We start from the raw sequence: 21,560 nt of genomic DNA, 5'->3' as shown, positions 1-21,560 counted from the left end.
TTGAACCTGGGGTCTTCTGTGTGGAGTTTGCATGTTCTCCCCATGCTAGCGTGGGTTCTCTCCGGGTACTCCGGTGTCCTCCCACAATCCAAAGACATGCACATTAGGTTAATTGGTAACTCTAAAATTGCCCGTAGGTGTGAGTGTGAGAGTGAGTGGTTGTCTGTCTGTCTGTATGTGGCCCTGCGATTGGCTGGTGACCAGTTCAGGGTGTACGCCTCTCGCCTGAAGTCAGCTGGGATTGGCTCCAGAAAATGGATGGATGGATTATAATTATATAATTATCGCATACAAGTGCATTATCGCACTCTAATGTAGAAGGTCTGTTCTTACGCTGTCGGGTAGTTTAATCTAAAACAATATATCACAATTTATAAACTGGTTCTGTATGTAAAATCTTACCCTCTGCAAAGAAAATAGGAACCACAGCTGTCAAATGTAGATTAATGGGGTAAAATGCACCTCATTTATCTGTAAAATATAATAGGTTTTACATGTATACTTGTGTTAAATGTATTCTGCTCTTTTTCAATTTCATAACTGTATTTTGAGGTCTTATTAGTGCAGGTTTACATGGTTTGACGTTCAAAGAAACACGTTATTTTTCTCGTAGCAGACGTGGCTGCTGCAGCTGCGTCTGTCTGAACGCTCCATTTTAAGAGCAGAGCAGTCTGCATGTTTTGCTCTTGCCCTCCACGTCTTTGTGTAAATAGAAGCTGGCATTAGTGAGGAAAAAAACAATGGCGGACAGCGAGGTGGACCGTGGATGCATAAAGAGAACTGGATACAGTGTTGGAGGCTCTGTTCATTCCCATGGCACTTGCCCCACATAAAAGTATCCAGATCATCCGCTTTGTTGGGTTCATGGAGCACAGCGCACTAGCATCTTGGGTCTTCCGAGCCAGCTAACTTCCTGTTAGCCCTCTGCTAACTTCCTGTTAGCCCACCGCTAACTTCCTGTTAGCACTCCGCAGTAATAATAACACAGTTATGTCACCATGTAAAATTGGCACACTTCCTGTGTGGTTGGCAGGGTCATATGATCAACAGATCCTCCTTATGACATCATAAATCGGGCTATGACATCATAAAGTGAGCCAAATCCAAACAGTGTGTTTTCACACACATTTACTGAAGAAATGGGGCAGGTGAAAGAGAAAAAGGACACTCTTTTGTCAGTGTTTTTCTCTAGGAACACTTGGGGGACACACAATTATGTTGAAACAAAAAAAAAAACATTAAAGAGTGCATTTTGCATCATATGGGACCTTTAAGTTAAATGTGCGTTTACTTTGTTCAGTTTTGTTGTTCTTGTTTCACAGTTTGGCTATTTATGTGTAAGTACACGAGAGCAGTGGAGGGGGAAAAAGAGTCACATCCCTTGAATCTGTTCACATACTTAAAGCGAATAAAGCTGATTCTAGTCCTGATTGTCGCGCTACGACCACGGAAAGTGGAATTTACGACAGCACGTGAACGCGGCGCAGATCTGCCTCCATTTTGTTGTGTCTTGTCGGCCCGTTTCCGGGTTTCCGAGAAGGGAACCGATAAAACGGTGTCACCGGGGGGAGTATGGCTCTGCCCGCAGGTCAGGAGTGCGGGTAAAGTTTTCCTGGATCTGCCTGAAACCGTTCAAAGTGACTTTTAAAGGCGTCCCGCGGTTTGTTTTATGCGCTACGCTACCGTAAAGAGCCTGTTGTTGACGGACTTTACAGTCAGCCGGACTGCGCTGACACTGACAGTTCGATGCTAACCAGCTAACTGCGGCTAGCTCCGCTGTAACCGCCGCTAGCCGAGCTGGTGAACCGTCGACAGCAAGCTAGCGTTAGCCGGCTAACCTGCTAGTGTTTGTGGTGGCGTTAAGTTACATCACCGGGACCTGCCAGCACCCTCCCATCCTAAAAAAAAAAAAAATTTGTTTTGTCAAACTGCTCCCACGAAGGATCAATACCACACTGCACTTTCCATTCATGTTGTTTAGGAGGACGAGACCATCAAACCTCCTCTTCTTCGAGCCAGCAGGTATGTTGAAGCTAACTTTACCCCACCTAAGTTTAAGCTAGCGCCAGGTATATTTGTTGATCTTTACCTGGGAGCGGCTGAAGCTGCTAAACAACCAGCTCAGGCCGCATAAATCCTGTTCTGCTGAGCTCCATGTCAGGCGGTTAGCTGGTGTGGTTTTTCCTTATTTTATTCCCCCATCAAATCATAACTTATGAATTATGGTTTAATAGCTGAGTAAGTGAATGCTTCAGCAATGCTAAAACAAGTTAGCTGAAGAAGAGGAGGAGGAGGAGGAGGAGGATGTTGTTTTCTTGTGTTTTTTTTTTATTTTTTATGGCTGAATCTGTCTTGGAAGTGGATGAGCACACAAAGCAGGCTGTGTTATGGCAATGCTGGACTGTCAGTGCACCAAAAAGCCTAGAAACACACACACATACACACACACACACACACACATACACACACAGCCACAGGCCTTTAGCAGCTCAGTTTATTTCCTTGACCACAAAAGCATCTAACTTCCTCATACACCCCCTCCTCCTCCTCATCCTCCTCCTCCTCCTCCTCTGGTTGTATTTCTCTGCAGACACACTGTCGATGTGGGGAAACTTGCTGTTTTTTTTCCTTTCCTCCATTAAATGGCTGTTTTACCAACTGTTATTGAGTGAACAGCTTAATGGAGCCCAAACCTCAGCGACCATGACCTACTTAGTTCTTCACTTTACTTTAATCTTGAATGGAAAAGGATGAGTCAGATTAGAGGGGTCAAAGGTCAGGAACCTGTTGGTTTTTATCAGTGTATAGCTGTCAATTTTACATGTGTTTTGCATAAATATATATATATATATATATGCAGGATTGAGGAGAAGAAACGTGCCTTAATCTTCTTTTCTATGAGCCTTCGTCTCTTAACATATTGTGTGTGTGTATGTGTGTGTGTGCATATTTAGGCATTTTCTTAACCATCTATTGGACAACCATACTTTTAATTTCATATCAAAACCAGAATGATACCTCCAGTACCTTTCTTTTCTGAGTATAACACTTATTCTCCGCCCCAAATAAACACTTCACTTTAACTTAAACAAGTTAAACGTTTCAAGTGCATCAGTGTTGACCTGGCGCCAAACAAAATGGAGTATATAATTGACATAATACTGTTTAAATATTCAGTTCTCAGATGACCCCTCACTGCAGTAGTACCATTTAAAATGAAGTGTATCTCAGTGAGTCCTGTTGTCTGATCCAACACTTTTGGTTCCTGACGAAGAAAAACTCTTTTCCATGTTGTTCTACCTCATTCTGGTTGAAAACTCTGTGTTGATATTGGAGCTGAAGCCCATTAATTGATAAATCGGCAGAAAAGTAACCTGCGATAGTTTCGATAATGGTTATAATCTTGTCAGCAAATATGAAGTTTAGCTTATGCTTGACATATTGCAGTCTTTTTTTTATCATTATTTATTTTTTTTGATTGATTAATGGAGGGAATTATTAGTAGATTAATCGCCAACTAAAATATTAACTAGCTGCAGCCCTAATATGCAGTAGATGAGCTGTTCTATCTCTCTGAGTATTTTGATGTGTCCCACAAACATTATTGGCTCACTGAAGTTAAAGTCTTTTACTCTTGCTGTGATTAAACGACAAAAGACAAGCAGAGCAACAATTGGACCCCAAGTCTTGCGTATCTAGATACTTTAATTTTGTTCTTTTTAACCGCTTTCAAATGCGCTCTTCATCTGTTAATGTTTTTGCAAAAATATATCTGTCAGCAAGAGACCCTTTTTGGCATCAGCTGAGTGTAGACATTTCAAAAGTGGAAAGTAATCTTGGAGTTTCAGCTGCAACAAGCTGCTATTTTTAATATCCATCAATCTTATTTAGTGTGTATCATGTCGTTGTAATGGAAAATTCCCATCAGACATTTCCAGAGTCTGAACTGAGTAGTTATTTATGTTGTAAATCAAACTGACATCGATGTCAAGCAAGCTGTTTGTAGTTTTACTTGATAAACGGCATAAAAGATTCATTGATTATCAAAATTCCCTTTTTGATTGGATTTTTGCTGATGGGTTTACACATTTCAGTTTCAAACACAATGACGGTTGTCTAGTTAATTGTGTTTGGATAATTATTCTGACTATTAGTGGGGTAATGATAACAGGCGTAATGCAATGCAATGCAGGCATATAATTGTAACTGTCTGTCTGTGTGTTGGCTTCAGTCCCTGTGCACTCAGTAGATCATGAAGCATTTCTTTTTCCTCCAGATGACATAACCCCCGCTCTCAGTTTCTGTCCTTGCTGCTGCGTCCTTCCGTTTAAACCGCGTCACTGACTGATTGACTGATTGGTGAGCTTGCTCGGCGAGATTCCTTTGGTTTCCCTCTGAGAAAACCTGCCCCGACACTGGGGCCACCAGGCAGTCTGAGGAATGGAGCTGCAGCAATGGAGGAGGAGGAGGAGGGGGTGGAGGGTGGAGGGTGGGGTGAGGAGGCAACGCTGCCTGCATGAGCCAACAATGGGCCCAGACAGCTAACTGGTTTGGGGAGATCCAGTGACCTCCGCCATTGTGTGCAGAGCTGACACATTTAGAACGGTTTCAGGTATGGGTGCATCATAGGTGCGTTTAAAGGGATAGTTTGGAGTTTTTTTTTAGGAGGCATGCCCCAAGTTTGGAGAAGCAGGCAGGAGTCCCGGCACAGACGCTAAAAACAAAAAATCTAGCAATGTACAGTGATGAAAATAATCTAATGTACACCTCTCCTTGTCTCTTGTCTTCACTTGCCTCAACGCCACCAGACTCCATTAACAAAAATCATCTTACCTGGCAGAACAAGGAAGTTGCTGCCTTGATACCGCAGCCACGATCGGTTAGTTTGTTTGTGTCACTGTGTGAGTTTTATGTTTGAAATGCTTAGTTTGGATCCAGACTAAAGTGTCGGTTCATTTAACGAGCCAGCAGTAGACCAGCAAGTGCAGTGATCTGCAAAAAAAATAAAATTACAACTTTTGTCAATGGAGTCTGGTGGCTTTGAAGCAAGAACTGGAGAACAGCTTCAGTTTGATGGAAGTGGAAAGCTGTGGGGATATTCTAAATATAGAGTACTCTAAAACAGATTTTATGTATTAATTTATGCATCTACTTTATTTATTTATAAGTAGAGTAGAGGGGGGGTTCGCTAGAAGCAAACCGAACTCTCCTCTGGCAGAAAAAATTGGTTAAATGGTTAAATTCAAAGCCATTTACTTGCTGGTGAAGGGAGTCGGCACTGAAGTTGCATACTGTACTTAAGCACAAATTCGACAGCACACTGTTGTGCTTGTTTGACCTGGTGATAAATATGTTTTTTTAAAGTGGGAGCTTTCTGTCTGGTTGTCTTTCCTGTATGTTATATGACTTCTGTCCAGCTCAGCTCAGTCGTAGCTGGCAGCTTTATGTGCGCCTCCATGTCGTACATAGGGGCCATACTCTCAAAGAGCTTAACCATGAAGTGGCTTTCACATCGTCGTGCTACAACTTGCCTCCTCCAGGCCTTTTTTTCCGCCGCGGACATCTTGACTTGTCATAGCAGGCGAAGCACAGGTGTTGCCGATAACCTTAACAATGACTCTGTGCCAGTAAGCTGTGCCAGTGTGCACAATGCCAGCACCCTGACACTAAAGCAGCTAAATGGAACTGAGCCATCGTTCGTGTGACTATTTAGTCCAGTGACAAAGCAAAATCTTTTCTGTGAAAATGGCCTGTGAGGGGACGGCGGCGGAGGGGAAGCGGTTTCTTATCACAGCTCACATGAACGCACACACAGAGGATGAAGATGCAGCTGCCTGACTTTGGCCAATCAAAAGGAAGGAAGTCAAAGAGCGTTGCAGGAGCTGATTGTGCTGGTGTCCGAATACCTGGAGCTGTGCAACACGGCACTAGATGTCTATAAAGACTGAGGCGAAGCTACTTTACACAGCTTTCGATGTTGTGCTACATACTCCTACACAGTAGACGTCGGTATGCAGCTTAAAGTTGTTTGCGATCCGCCATTTTTAAACTGAGAGACAAAGATGTACCAACGCTGTGATGTTGTCGTAGCCTAAATATTTTTGTTTTTTGGGGGGAACGCTCTCATAACGCACACATAATCCATTAATCTTGAAAAACTAAGCCTCCAGTTGATTGGCTTGCTGAACAGTCATTGACTATCATGTAAATTCTGTTAGCATATTAGCCTTTAGCTGCCTTGTTAGCGTATCCACCAGCTGTAGGCAGAGAACTTTTTATAACCCACTGGGAGTAAGAAAGGATCGAACCTCGCTGTGGAAATATTCCCCAGAGCCTTTTTTAGACGCATATTCGTACGTGTTCTTTCTTTACATTAATGTTAATTAAAAAAGAAACACTCTTTCAATCAAGCTTGGATTATTCTTCCCTTGTAAAAGTGAACAACTGACTCAGATGACGGCTTCATCAGTCGTCAGCTTAATTTAAACATTTTCACAAAACTGTCAGAAGGAAATGTCCGTTTACATCCACTACGAGCTGATATTTAGATTATATTCACACATATGCACAGGGTTTTTTGTTTTTTTTTGTTTTTCTAATGACGTTTCTCAGTGTGCTGTGCAGATATTTCCCCATGAAGTCCCCAAGACTGAAGTTCCCTTTAAAATAAGATAAAAACAACACGTCCTGTGGAGGAAAAACAAAAAAAAAAGCTTTTTCTGGCAGTTTTGATGCCAAAACTTGCGTTTAACAGCTTTTTAATGTTGTATTGAATCCATCAAAGCAGCCATTTGTGTTTGCTGGCCACAGCGGCTTGTATTTTGCATAATTCACCTGTGAAGTTACACTTGACTTCTTCAGCACCTGCCCAAACTCCAAAATGGCCTGGTTGGTTTAAAAAGGACAACTCACTCTTGTTTTTCCTCTTTTATTTCCAGACCACTTATCCGCTTCAGTTCTTTACAGTTAATCAGAGTTCTGTACGTACTTTAAATTAAACATTTCTTATTTACTGATAACTTAAACTGCTACGATGTCAATACAAATGATTAATTAGCTTAATTCACTCTATACCAGTAGCGTCTTTTTGGCCAAGCCGTGAGCTCGAGCGCACCTTCGAGACGCTTAGATGAACGTTCACGTTTAATGAATTATGTCTCGTTGTTTTGCAGGAGTCAACGTGTGTCGTCCCAGCTGAGACGGTGAAGTCGCCGGTCCCACCCTCCGCCACCACACACACACACACAGAGGTGCCAACAGAGGGACAGGATGCCGATTCCTCCCCCTCCCCCTCCTCCCCCAGGACCCCCGCCTCCCCCCACCTTCAATGAGGTCAGTGAGTGGACTGAAACTGTCGCAGAGTTTTACAGATTATAACAGTTGAGTGCAGCTGGATTCACCTACAGGACAGACGGTGAACGACGAGTCTCACGTTTGTACGATGAAGGAATCACCTCTGGATGTGACGTTAAAAATCATTTATCCAAAGCCGTTTGCTGTAATTATACACTGACGTCAGCTTCATTAGGTACATCTGTATAATATGATGCACTAAAAACTGCAGTAATGTCCCAGTAGGCCCCTTTTTCCTGTCACACTTCATCTGTAGAAAACTACAGGCGAGCAGAACGGAACCGTGGAAAACGGTATTTAGGAAACTTTTTGTGATGAGCAACGACAACGGTGACCACCAGTTTACGTTTGGTTAGCACTGCCAGGCCTAAGTACAAGTTAACAACTCAACTATGCTGTGCTGCACCTTTTCCGAGTCAGCAGTTTGATGTCCACTGATGATTTTGGATCATCTTATTTGAATAAAATAAGCTCACCACGCTCAGAATACATTTCTGTGGTGTTTTTAGGGAAGTTTTATCAGCATGTACTCACCCAGCATGCTTTGTTTGAGTATTTGGAATCGTTTTATTTATGTTACCTGTTTAGAAAAATATCCTTATAGATGTGAACAAGGCCTCAGACTTGCAAAAACGTATTATTATGAGAGTAAATTTGGTTTGGCGAGATTAGATTTGCTTAGTCAGGGGAAAAATCGAACATTTCCTCCAAGGGATCTGCTGTGCAGTTACTTATTCTTGAACCGGCCTGATGATTGTCTTCCCCTGTTTGTCTTCATGCCTGACATGAACATCAGAGAAGGTTGATTACTACAAAACAATTAAGTTTCAGCGATTGTAGTCTAATCTGCCAAAATCTCTAAACTGGCAGGATGTCAAGTTACCAAACTCTGTCCACTCGGATGCTACTGAGTCGTGTGGCTTTTGTTTACAAGCCACGAGTCTCTTCTAAGTGAAGCCAAACAAACTCTCCACTGTGGCTCAGGCCAGAGGAACTGGAGGTGTGATTGTGTGTTTGTTGACTTCCTCGGCAGGCGAACACGACTCCTCCCAAACTGAACTCATCCGAGGCTAAAGGCAGAGGAGCGCTGCTGTCGGACATCTGCAAAGGCGCCAGACTAAAGAAGGTCACTGTGGTCAACGACCGGAGCAGCCCGATAATAGAGAGTGAGTCACAGCAAGTTCATTCACACACAAACCTGAACTGACGTAACTCTGAGCTTGTCTACGCTCACGCGGTAGCAGGAGATGGTTAAATGGTAACTGTTATTTTGAACATAGGCCCTATTTTTTTACATATTTTTGGATTCAAAATGACTGGTGGGCACAAGAACTGAAGGAAACGGTCCAGTAGATCGCCTCCACTGGCAGCTGAGAATGGGCAGTGAGCAGGCTGTAATAGCTGTAATCCTTCTGGACAATTGCGCCACATCAAAGAATGGCCACTAAAAGTGCTTGTTTTTGCCACTGACAGGCTCAGATTGTTATTTGAAGTTTTTGACAGCATTATGGAAAGGATCCCTTCAGAGAGAGATCTGGAAGATCCTTTTTGTTTAAGCAGAAATGCCTTTTATATCGCTCTTCTCAAAGGCACCAGACTCCATTGACAAAAACAGTAATTTTACACAGTAGATGCTGGTCTCCTGATTGATTAGTTTCTCTGTGTTATTGTGTCACTTGTGCTTTATGGAGTTAGTTCAGATCCAATTCAACATTTGTGTAATACCAGGTAACACAAACAAACTAATCGATGGAGGCAGCAGTGACTCAGCAATACCTGTGTTCTTCAAGTTAAAATCCCTGTTTTAGTGAATGTAGTCTGGTGTGTGTGCAGAGAGCGATATAACGGCTGTTTGTGGTTAAACCAAAAGGAACTTCCAGATATATATTAATCTAAAATTGTTGCTGATAAAGGACGTTCCTCCTGTTCTCTGCTCACTTATCCTGGTTCATCTACCATGATTTTTAGTTACCCTTGTTCTCTCGAAGTATTTGAATATTAAAATGTTCTTCTAGTTCCTCTTTCATATTTTTATTGACGTGCTTCTCGTCTTTTTACCAGAATCAGGAGGAGGAGGCGGCGGAGGAGGAGGAGGAGGTGGTGGAGGCGGAGGTGGCGGTGGAGGCTTTGGAGGTGGAGGGCCAATGGGAATGGGAGGCCTATTCCAAGGAGGTGTGCCAAAGTTACGCCCAGTTGGAGGTATGTTTGATTTATTTCTAATGTGATTGATTATATTTGACAGAAATGATGCAACCTTTCGAGAAAACATAAACGTTCATACCAAAGTGTCCAGACCATTTGTGTAAATAAATAAACCGGAGAGGGGACGTGAGGTCAAAGTCCACCTCTGATGGGAGTGAGCTGATATAACATCAATCATTTATAAACTCTCAATAGTTTATTCAGACACAAGCAAACACAAACAGTCTGCACATACAGAAGATGAGCTGAGCAACAAGAGGGAAGCTCTTTCTACCAACGCCTTACTTTTATGTCTGTACACAGAAGTCTGCTCCTCAATCATATTTTTGTGGTTATAGAAAGTAACGGTTAATGCAGAATGCTTTTAAAGGCCTCAAGTTCACACAAGCCATAATCTGCCGTGAAGATTTGGACGTGAACGAGGCTATTTCCAGCTTAATGGACGCACCACTTATCTCAGACGGTAGCGAACGTATTTGTGGCCGCAGCTAAAGCAGCGAGCAGCGAGGGACATGAATTATGGATGGGAGGCTCGAAGTTTCTTATTTTATACAGAAGAAATATTTACAGCTTTTAAGGGGTCAAATATAGAATAATTAGTAGTTTAACCCTTTCATGCATGAATTATGATAACCTCAGTGTTTTTAGTCATCTTTAGGCATGAAAAACAAGATTTGAATTTTTTTTTCCAACCCAAATTGTCTAAAGATATATTTACATGTCCACTAGTTGAAATACAGCTACTGATGCATGATGTACACTTCAGTGGACATGTGATTAATCATAATTTCCTCCCAATATAAAATCAATACTTGGAAAATTTAGCAATTGCATGACTCCTTAGATGTTACTTGATGTCCCCAAGTTTCTTTTTCTAGAAGGTTTGAACAGGAAAAAATGAGCACCTTGGTGTTTCTGTCTGTCTGTCGGCCATCTTGGCTTCACTCTGAGTGGATGAGATGATGCAGCAGCTTCACTGTAGCGGCTGATGTGCAGCTACGCCATCAAAACTCATGCATATACAAGAAAACAGCTTTTGAAGAGCAGCACACTGAAGTCACCTCTATGCATGAAAGGGTTAAATTAAATGTAAACGATATGTAAGAGATAATATTCAACAAGGAGGTCATAATGACAACATTTATTACACGGCCACTTACTAAATAAAAAAAAAAAAAATCAATAATTTGACATAAAATATGGTGTTTTTCTGATTTTTGTCAATTGCACTTCCTTCTGTGGATTAATGTGGTCGTCCAGGGCGATCAGGACTGTTTCCATAGCAACGGCCTGCTACATAGAAACAGCAGGTCCTAGAATGCTGTGATTGACCAATCAGAGGCGAGCATTCAGCCAAAGCCGCGCAGCAAAGATTCACTTTGTATGAAGGCATTATGGGAAATGTTCCAAAGTCACCGTTTAGGAAAGTTGTAGAGTTTTTGATTATGATTTTTGTAGTTATGTGAGTTGGCGCTTTGATTTGCCAAGTATTTGATTTGTTGGTGGAAAAAAAAAAAAGGACAAAAGTAATTTTTCACACACAAACTCAAAACAAAACAAACTTCCAGCTTCCCAAATGTGATGACTCACCGCTTTTCTCTGTCATATGTTAGAGGAAAGTTTTTTGTTTTTTGATTGTGATCTGTTGTGTTCTTGGATTTTTACCCAAGAGATCAAGTTTGAAACCCCATGTGAGACTGGCCGTAAATTGTATTGATCTGTATTAAAAGAAAATGCATAAATTCCCAAATGATCAGTTTTCAGTCGCAGTTTTGTTTAGAATTAGGCACCAAAGCTACTTGGTTACATTTAGGAGAAGATCATGGTTTGGGTTAAGATGATCAAGTCAAATACAAATTCAAAAGACTCTTTCCAACATGCACCCAGGTGAAAAAACAGCATCTGTCTTAATTGATTAGATTCAAATCAAGATTTCTTGATTTGTCATTTTGTGTCTCTGTCTTCCGCCCAGATGGATCGGCTGGTGGTTCAGTGGGACGATCAGCCCTGCGGCCCCCAGGGTCCCGGCCCGCCGCCCCTCGCCCCCCCACGGGCCGCTCCTCCTCGCCCTCCCCGGCCAACAAGCCCTCTCCACCGGAGCAATCGCGCTCCCACCGCCCCTCGCTCCCTGACATCTCCCGCCCCCCCAGCATCAGCGGCAGCAGCTCCTCCATAGGCAGCGGGATGAAGCACAGCACCTCCGCCCCGCCTCCTCCTCCTCCCTTCAACAGAGGTGGCCGTGGCAACGCTCCGCCTACACCACATCAGAAAGCACATGCTCTACCTTCCTCTTCCTCCTCTCACAGCAGAGAGAAGCCCCTCCCACCGACGCCCAACAGAGGCCACACCCCTCCCAGCTCAGTGAAGCCGCCTCCATCTTCAAGCAGACCGCCGACCGGCGGCTCCTCGGCTCCTCCTCCTCCCCCGCCGTACAGACCACACACATCGGGCGGCGTCTCCAACGGGCCGTCCCATGTGGATGGGGGCGGGGCTCCGGAGCTGCCGCAGAGGCACAACTCCCTGCACAAAAAACACTCATCTGGAGGCGGCAGCCAAGGACGCAGCCACGCTCCTCCTCCTCCTCCTTCATCGTCTCCATCCTCCCAGCAGGGCGTCAGACCACCGCCGCCCGCCAGAGAGCCGCCTGGACGCAGAGCAGGTACGACCATGTTCACCGTGAACACACAGAGCCGACATATTCATGTTCAGAGTCAAGTCCATCAGTAGATTATAAAGTCATTTTTCTCACCTCACTTCATCTCACTTCAGCTTTTAAAGGAAAAGTCCACCTAAAAACACAGTTCTGCTGCTAATGATGTCCCTCGTGTGTCGTTCGTGTTGTGTGTGCAGAGAATGTAAAATTACATATTGATGTGTTTTCACTAACGGGGTTGACCAAGAGGTAGCAGAGACCTGATCCAGGTCCGTATCGTAATCGGTCTCTTTTGGTCAGATTGAGCTGAAAACTTATCAGAGCCCTTTATCAGCAACACAGGGGCTGTGACTTCAACGCACAAACAATATGTCTAAAAGGAAAACCCATTTAAAAAGATAAGGTCCATTTATTTCCATTCGGGTGTGTGTGTGTGTGTGTGTGTGGTTGAACTGATCACGCCCCTCTAAGCAGAAGTTATATGCCCATGTAAATATAATACATCATCTACAATACATACATCTCGTACTAATAAAACAAATATAAGGTAAAACACAAGATGAACTCACTGAATGGCTCCTATAGCCAGGAATCAATGCAGAAATGTAATTATGTGATTATAGAGCCAATAATGAGATGAAAATCTAAACTATGAGTGTACAGCTTTGTGTAAATGGAGGGCTGTGGTGTGGAACAGCAGTCAGAGGAAACTGAAGCACTCTGATGGTGAATAATGAGTCATTTATCAGTTATTTCAAGGATAAACCAACGTGTTTTGACTCATTGGGGTATAAGTAGCTGTCGGACCGTGTGTTCAGTATAAAAGCTAAACAGGTGTTGTTGTGCGTTACACGGAATTAGCCCTTTAATAAACCGAAGTCACACAATAACGCAAACCAACTAACTGACTGAGGCAGCAGTAGACCTGAGCTCTGGTGTTCTGTGAGCTAAAATCCCTGTTTTAGTGAATGTAGTCTGGTGTGTGTGCTGTTTGTGGTTAAACCAAAAGGATCTTCCAGGTCTCTCTCTGTAGGGATCCTTTCCATGATGCTGTCACACACTTAGAATAACACTCTGAGCCTGTCAGTGGATCAAACAAGCTCTTTTAGTGGACCTACTGTGATCAGGTGCATGTTGCAGCCATTGCAGCCTGAACCTGAACAGAAATAGGACCCAGGTTTAAGTTAAACTTTAAGAAAATGAGGCTGCAACGACTCCTCCTGATTGAGTATTTGAGCAGCAGACAACGTGGATCTTGAGGAATGTTCATAGAAAAACCAGAGCAAGTTTAGACCCGTTATCTCTAAAGTGCAGCACATCCTTAAAGCAACACTTCCTCCACGTGATTTCACCTACTGGAGGTCGTCTCTGAAAGCAGAGCGGAGGGCAGGGATGTGATTTGTTTGGCTCTATATAACCTAATAAACCCTCCTCCTCCTCCTCCTCCTCCTCTGACTGCAGCATTCACGCCAGGTTTAGTTTGATATATTCTATGATATCTACAGCTGCGTCTGTCTGTTGCTTTTGTCCTCGTTGGATCTCCAGTCGGGGGAAATTCAAGTATTCCAACACGTGTGATGGCACTGCATGTTTAGACTTGATGAGATAAGAACACATTAGATGCATCACGTATTTAAACCCAGAGGTTAATATACGTTTGAAAGAAAGATGCTTTTTTTTATTATAAATTAGCCTTTTTTTAATATATTTTATATATAAACTTTAAGATGGTGATTTAATTTCCTCCTCAGAGCAGTTTTGCGGCTCACAGAAGCACGTTTGTAATTTGAATTCAGAGCGAACGCACAGAACAGGAAGGCACTTGTTAGCTGCAGCTCCGTGTTGTGATTGGACGACGGAGCGACTCGCCACGAGGCCTCCTGGTTTCTCTGCATTCCTGAAACTCTGTGGAATATTCCAGCATTCCTCTTCACTTTCACTCTCTCTGCTTCTCCCCTACATTTACATTAAGCTGCAAGATGCCCTCTGTTTCCTCTGTTGTCCCTGTTCTTCTGCTCCTCAGTGTGCTGTTTGTGTTTTGTTTTCTTGCATTTAAAAGTAAATGTAAGGGAGCAGAGTTGTGGAAATAATCTCTATCTGTATATTATACGTAACTATAACCAGCCGGTGATGACAGTTATGGTGTTAATCTGCTGTTTAAAGACAGCAACAAAACACAATGTGACATTTTAGATTGATATATAATCATTATTTAGCAGCATTTAAAGGACTAAACAGATCATTTTTGTATGTGTTTGGTTAAAAAAAATGACAATAATTGATCTATTGATGTTGTTTTTATTTTTTAAGGCATTATTAATTATTAATTTAATATATATTTTAGTTTTCTAATGTCGGTCGGACAAAATGAGACATTTGAAGACGTCACCTTGGCCTCTAGGACATGGTGACGGACATATATTTATTTTTATTTTAGAAGAGATCAATCAAAAAAAAATGATACACAGATTAATTGATTATGGAAATGATTGTTGCAGCTCATGTGGTAGCCCATTATTATTATCATCATTTATTTAATTTCTAATTATGTAGACTTTAGGCTGTTTTTTTAGAGATTAAAATCCATTGTTAGACTTATTCCCCTTTCAGTATGACGTTCAGTACAATATTAGATATTTCATTGCAATGACTCTTTAGTAGGATACATTTATTGTTCATTAAAGTTAAATCAGCATACGCTCCTTTTTGAGGTGCATTCAAGGACACTCAGAGAATTCATTACAGATATGTTTTATAGAGAATCCAACAAAGATTAATAAACTATAAGCCAAAAGGAGAAAACTGGGATTTTTAGTCGCTGATATCAAATTAGGGTGGATGTGAAAGAAACCGATTCTTGATTCTCAAATCCCAGAAGTCAAAGTGTCCTCGAATGCACCAGCAGTGGGATGTTTTTTTTTTTTTGGTGTCAGACGTCTGGAAATATGTTGAATCAGGTGATGAGAAATCATCTGCAGTTTGCGATTCATAGAAACTAAAGGAAAATTCACTTAACAACAAAGTGAAGCCAGAAATCACAAACTTTTAGCACCAACATCCGTTAAAATCCTCATGACAGAGCTGCTCTGGTTACTGTAACATCATACATGTCACCCTGATCCTGTGTGTGTGTGTGTGTGTGTGTGTGTGTGTGTGTGTGTGTGTGTGTGTGTGTGTTATCCATGCAGCTCCCCAGGTGCCCCCTCTCGGGTCTCGTAACGGCGGCCGGGACGCCCCTCCTCCCCCGCCCCCCTACCGCGTCCACAGCTCTGTGACCTCGGAGCCCCACAGCCGAGCGGGCAAACCACCTCCACCTCCCTCCTCTTCCTCCGTCTCCTTATCCTCCTCCTCCTCCAACCGAACCCCAGCCGGACCCCCTCCACCGCCCCCGCCCATCCGGAACGGCCACTCCTCCATCTCCTCCTCCAAGTCCATCATAGGTGAGTCAGGCCTCCTCCTCCTCCTCCTCCTCCTCCTCCTCCACCACCTCCTCGTTCATGATTTCACCATCAAAAGCTACTAAACTATTTGTGTTTTTTTTATTAAATGTGATTTTTAGATTTGACTTCAGGGTGGTGGATCACACCTGTTCTGTTTCTTTCAATCAATCTTTATTTATAAAGCGTCAATTCATAACAGCGTAATCTCAAGACGCTTTCAATAAAGAGCAGGTCTGGACCAAACTCTTTAATTAAGAGTTAATTAAGAGACCCAACGATTCAGGAAATCAAAATTAAGGATTCAAGAGTCCCCACATGAGCAGCATCCGATATTATATTAGGAAAAACTCCCCGTTTAACCCTTTAGAGGTCTGCGATCACACCAGCGTGATCAGATCACGTGACGTTTTCAAAGTGCCGTAACAAAAAAACTAGGTCACCTGGTCAACTTCACTGGAAAGTGCAGATTTGAAACTCTCTCCCAGTTTTTGTTTGACGCTGACAGACCATGTAAACCCGGTCACGACTTGTTTCTCCTGCTTCATCTTCCAGTAAATGTGTGAAAACGCTCCGTTTCCATTTTGGCTCCCTTTATGATGTCATAAGGGGATGTGTTGATCATGTGACACCCCCCCCCACTCGAGCCCTTCAGCAGGCCGACTGTCCTGCTGAGTCCACCTCGCTGTCCGCCATGTTTTTGTTTCCTCAACACGAAGATGTCGAAGGCGAGAGCGAAGCAGTTGGATTGTTGGAAACGGCTGCAGCAGCCACGTCTGCTGCGAGAACAATAATTCTAATAATAGTGACGGTGACTGTCGAACAGCTCCAGACTGACAGAAGACAGGACGCATTTGTTTTCCCGCTACACTTTGTGACGAGTAACCTCAACTTTATGAGTAAAACTGGTGTAGTGGCCCTTTAATGTCCCAGAAACTGTGTACTTTTTGGCAGCCAGACTTCTTTCCACCCTTCACCATTTCTCACGTGCCGCGACTGAAATCTGGCAGAATGAGATTTTGGATGCGAGGAGACGAAGTGATGGTTTGGACGCTGCGACTCCTCAAAACCCACTCTGCGTTCTCTTTAAATCTGCCAGGAGCATCTTATCTGTTGTTTTTGTCTCTTTGTAGACGTGTTCTGGAGGTGGCTTTGATCTGCAGACACAGGAGTTTGGTTTATGATCTTGATGTGATGGTTAAAGGTGACCGTTGATAGTCAAATGACCTGCTGCGCCCATGCAAACGAGCCGGGGGGGGGGGGTTCTGTTTCCTGTTGGAACAAATCAGGAGGGCAGGGAGGGTTCCTCGATTACTGAGGTTCACTGCTGCACGTCCACGCAGGAACACACACAGAAACACACACACACACACACAGACACACACACACACACACACACACACACACACACACACACACTGGTCAGCTGCTACACTCCCTGACTGTTCCATGACTGAACAGCTCAAAGACCCATAAATGTAACATGACATGCAGGAAAAACTCTCCATGACTTCCTCCAATAATAATAATAATAACTTCCCTGAACTCCGTCTGGGAGAGATTTACTTTATTCCATGACTCTTGTCCAGAATAACCTGATATTAAATATATTAAATGTGATATAAAGTGTACACACTTTTTTTTTTTTTTTTTCTTTCCTCTCAGATGATTTTGAATCGAAGTTCAACTTCCACCCGATCGAGGACCTCCCCCCTCCGGAGGAGTACCGGCATTTCAGCAAGGTCTACCCCAGCAAAACCAACAAGGGTGCGAGCACTGACCTCTCCACACACCCGTCTGCTCTCTGTCTCGGCTGCTTACGTGTTTTGGTTGCACTTTTACATTTCCAAACAGCTCGCGGAGAGCGTTGCTGTCAGACAAGTTTGGTTTATTTGCCCAGTAAATAAACCAAACTGATGAAAACTGAAAAAGATCTGTTAAAGTTACCAGTTACCTGATTTGCTGCCTTGTTTGATGCCTTTTTTTTTGGCCATCTTTAGCTCAGACAGTCAGGTACTGTACTTTAACAAGAGTATTTCATCACACTTAAAGGGATATTTCAGATGTTTGAAGTGGGGTTGTATGAGCTATGTAGCTATGGTCAGTGTTTTTACCTACAGTAGCTGGCGGTCAGTGCACCCTCCCAGTTTGGAGAAGCAGGCAGGAGTCTCGGCAGAGACGTTAAGCAATGTACTGCGATACAGAAGCAGGAAAACGTATGTGTGCGTGATATTTAGGATATTTTCACTGCTTTATTTTGCCGTCTTTGCAATAGGGAACTGGCACAAAAGCCACCAGACTCCATTTACAAAAACGGTCATTTTACCTCACAGAACAATGGAATTGTTTGTCTATTGCTGCCTTGATCGGTAAGTTTTCTTTGTGTTACTTTGTGACGGTGGTGTTTTTAACGGGTTAGTTCGGATCCAAACTAATATGTAAAGTCATCGATCAAAGCAACGGTGGACCAGCAACTCTTGAGTCTTGCGAGGTAAAATTACTGTTTTTCTCAATGGAGTCTGGTGGCTTTAAAGGCAGCGTGTAGCCTCAGTTCCCCATTGAAAAGTCTGTCTGACGGCAATGTTAAGCAGTGAGAATATTCAAAATGTAGCGTACAGTTAAACTGATATTGATTCCTTTTTTTTTAATGGGCCTTTCTTAGGTGTGCTTGCCTGCTGCCCCCCTCTGGAAATATTTAAGATTCTGCCCTATTTCTAGGAAGCAAATTTTAAAAAGAATACCTCCACTCCACTACATTCATCTGACAGCTATAGTCACTTTACAAATTAAGACTTTACATGCAAAACATTTACATAAAAGTATAAAACAGTAAATTAAATTTGAGCTTGAACAATTAAATCATCTTCATCAGGAGTTATGAGGTTTATTCCCTGAGTTGCTGTTTTCATGCTACAAAGTGGTTTGTTAATTATTTCCAGCTTTTTGTCGCAGCCGTGTGGAATTTATGGCCTGTTTTTTCAGAGTTGATGATTTCTAGCCGTGCGCTGTTACCTGACGTGTACTGACTCCCCCTCTCGTCTCTGTGTCTCTCTGTTTTCTTTCTTTGGTTCCTTCAGCCATGATGAGAGGAGCTCCTCCAGCGCCGCCGGTGGGGAGGTGAACACGCCCTCAGCTCAGGACTTGAAGCACTCAAACAACACTACAAAACACACACACACACACACACACTAACACTAAACCACCAGCTGGAAGCACAGTGGCGTAAGTAGACACCACCACCACCACCACGCGGGGTCGACGCTGCTCGGCGGTCACCTTCTGTCTTTGCATGAGACAACAAACAAAAACAAACCACTGGGAGGCCAGAAACGACCTTCGACCTCTCTGACTGCGACCACGTCGACCACGAGGCTTCTGTTTGACGCTACATATCAGGACCAAACTCCCAACACTTCCAAATCTGTGCATTCCACCTTTCTTTTTTTTAATGCCTATTCACAATAATAATGACAATGACTCTCATAATTCTCAATAACATCTTTTATTTTGTTTTGATTTTTATTATTTTGGTGTCAAAATTAATTTGCCAGGGGGAAAATTCAAACACTACAGACGGAAACTTTTCAGCAGTTTCCCACAAAAACTGATAATGCCATGAATGTGGGGATTATTCACGGTTATATATATATATATTTTTAAGTTTTTTGGTTAATTTTTTTGTCTTAAATAGCCATTCCAGCAGTGCCAGGTGAGGGTGCGTTTGATTCAAAGCTCTGTGCCAGTGTGCCAAAAGCAAGTGGAGTCAAATAAAGTGCACAGAGCGACGACTCTTTCCACGTTATATATAATTGACATGTTTTAAAGTCTCTTTGATCATGGACTAAATGCATCACTGGTAAGTTTGCCAAGTTATGACAGAAGCCTTGTCTGGTTGTTTATTTCTACACATGGACGGGGACCGTTTTCCTGCTTTCTTGCACCGCCCGCCTCCTTTCCTTTATCCATGTAGGAGTGTTTGTGTTTCCATCTTCAGGCGACGTTGCACGGCAGCTTATCTGCTAAACCGAAACACTGTGCATGACGCTGATTTATGCACAACATTAGACCCGACGATCGGGATCACGCTCACGTCGATGTGACAAAAATCTAGAAAAACGTTTTAAGGGGGTTCATGTGAGTTATTTGTTTGTTTTTTTTTCCCTTGATGTGTCTGAAAAGCTGAAGTTTGTATGGCCAGCATCTTTCTCCAAACACACTGTGGCTCCACTACACTAAATTATTTTTAGTTATCGTGTTTACTGGATGATTTGGGCTGCAGGTTTGCAGTGCAGAGAGCTGCTCATAAGGGATCATTTATCATTTATACTTTCCGTGTGAGGAAGTTTGTTCGAAGAGCTCAACTGTTCTGAATCCATTTTCCTTTTGCTGCTGGTTGAGCCGCCTTGGAAAGGCAGTACGGCCAGAGAAAGACGATTTATTGTTAAATTGCTATGCAAGGAGACGTTTGTACAGATTGTAGATGGTAGAAGCTAACCAAAAAAAACAGAAAAACAAAAAAAAATGGAACACTTAAGTGCCAGAAAACTGTTTCAGCAGAAGGAAGTTCTTTAGTTTTCTTTGAGCTTGACGTTAAAACACTAATCAAATCTCATTTGAAGTAAGAGGAACAAAAAGAAACGCTCGTTCAGGTCAGATTCTTCATCCTCAGTGATGCGGCGCCTCCTGCTGGTCTTTGCCTTACACAGATCTGTTGTCACCCTCATCGGTACCAGTGCTTTTTATTTTCTATTTTCTTTTTTTTTAGGAGGGAAAATGATGACAACAAAGTAAATAAGAAACAAGTTTATTTGAAAATGCAATAAATATTGTATATTTACATTAAGGAATATGGTAATCATAGTTACTGATCTATTTTTATGTTGTAAAAAGCTTGTAATATAGGAAAGAGAAATGATTATAACATTGTTCCAGTCGGTGAGCTTCGGTCTGATAGTAGCACTTCTCTGGATGTTTGGCCATGGGGGTGAATGAGCCGAATGGATGCGGGTGACGTTTTTGCCAACATTTTGGGGATCCTGGTTCTGAAAAAACAAACAAAACAAAAAAACCAATCGGGTACTTGTAGTGACGGCGTGTCTGGGTCATTCTGAACAGAAACTATAAATGGAGCTCCACTTCCTGTCCTGGACGCACGCTCGCTCGCCTCGTCTCACAGGTCTCCTCCTGTTCTCACCTCGTCCACTCTCATAGAGCAGAAGCCCTGTGGTCATTTCATGTTAATCAACCATGTTTTTATCCTTTGAAATAATTTCAAATAAATATGGGGGAAAAAGGGTGCCACGTGTCTGCTTTGTGTTTTCTCTTCCTGCTCAGTTTGTGGCTCTTTAATGGATCTGCATCACTCACAGTTACTGGAAACAAAGACTTTAAACCCTCCACTGAAACTAAAGTGGCAATAAAAATTTTGTGTTTTACTGTGAGCAGAGCCGAAATGTTGAAAATGGGTTTGACGCCACAAATCTCAAGCACCGGTTTGTTTTGGGTGACTGTTAATACACAAACATGCTTTATTTGAATGGATGTGTTCACAGTATCTGCAAAGGTTAAGTCCATCTTTACAAGGTAATGCTGTTCAAACCAAACGCCCTTAACCACCATTTCAGTGGAGATCCCAAGTTACCAAGTGTTGAAATAATGTGTGAGATTGATAAAGTGCCTCTACGGTGGCCTACATGCTAGTAAATGATGCTAAATTAGTAGCTTTTAATGGTTCTACTTAAGCCACAGCTTTTAGAAATGGTTATGATTGATGGTAAAGGTTCTTTAATAATAGAAATCTGAATGTTTGGCATTTGTAACAGGTGTCATTTTTCACTCTTAATTTCTGTCACTGTGCTAATAAAGTAAAAAGTGAAATACTCCATACTGCATATAAAACTTAAAAAAAAAAAAGA

At 42.6% G+C, this 21,560-nt stretch overlaps 1 protein-coding gene across 1 annotated transcript; it reads left to right on the top strand.

The window, feature by feature from the left end:
• Positions 1 to 1,532: 1,532 nt before the first annotated feature.
• On the top strand, positions 1,533 to 20,942 carry wipf2a (WAS/WASL interacting protein family, member 2a). The gene is made up of 8 exons (XM_070856599.1): positions 1,533 to 2,022; positions 7,173 to 7,332; positions 8,387 to 8,519; positions 9,415 to 9,552; positions 11,528 to 12,214; positions 15,397 to 15,648; positions 17,311 to 17,412; positions 18,723 to 20,942. Exons 2-8 carry the CDS (start codon positions 7,270 to 7,272, stop codon positions 18,764 to 18,766), a joined length of 1,419 nt encoding a protein of 472 aa, XP_070712700.1. The 5' UTR covers positions 1,533 to 2,022; positions 7,173 to 7,269; the 3' UTR covers positions 18,767 to 20,942.
• The last annotated feature ends 618 nt before the right edge of the window (positions 20,943 to 21,560 follow it).

This window comes from Pempheris klunzingeri, chromosome 3, assembly GCF_042242105.1.
Source record: "Pempheris klunzingeri isolate RE-2024b chromosome 3, fPemKlu1.hap1, whole genome shotgun sequence".
Classification (NCBI taxonomy): domain Eukaryota; kingdom Metazoa; phylum Chordata; class Actinopteri; order Acropomatiformes; family Pempheridae; genus Pempheris; species Pempheris klunzingeri.
The sequence above is the reverse complement of the archived record's forward strand: the minus strand, read 5'-3'. Positions and strand labels throughout refer to the sequence as shown.

Excerpts from the sequence above, each read along its gene's own strand:
- wipf2a (XM_070856599.1), top strand. The coding sequence starts at position 7,270 with ATGCCGATTCCTCCCCCTCCCCCTCCTCCCCCAGGACCCCCGCCTCCC. Across the intron at positions 9,553-11,527 it reads AAAGTTACGCCCAGTTGGAG|ATGGATCGGCTGGTGGTTCA; the intron begins GTATGTTTGATT and ends TCTTCCGCCCAG. Across the intron at positions 12,215-15,396 it reads GCCGCCTGGACGCAGAGCAG|CTCCCCAGGTGCCCCCTCTC; the intron begins GTACGACCATGT and ends TTATCCATGCAG.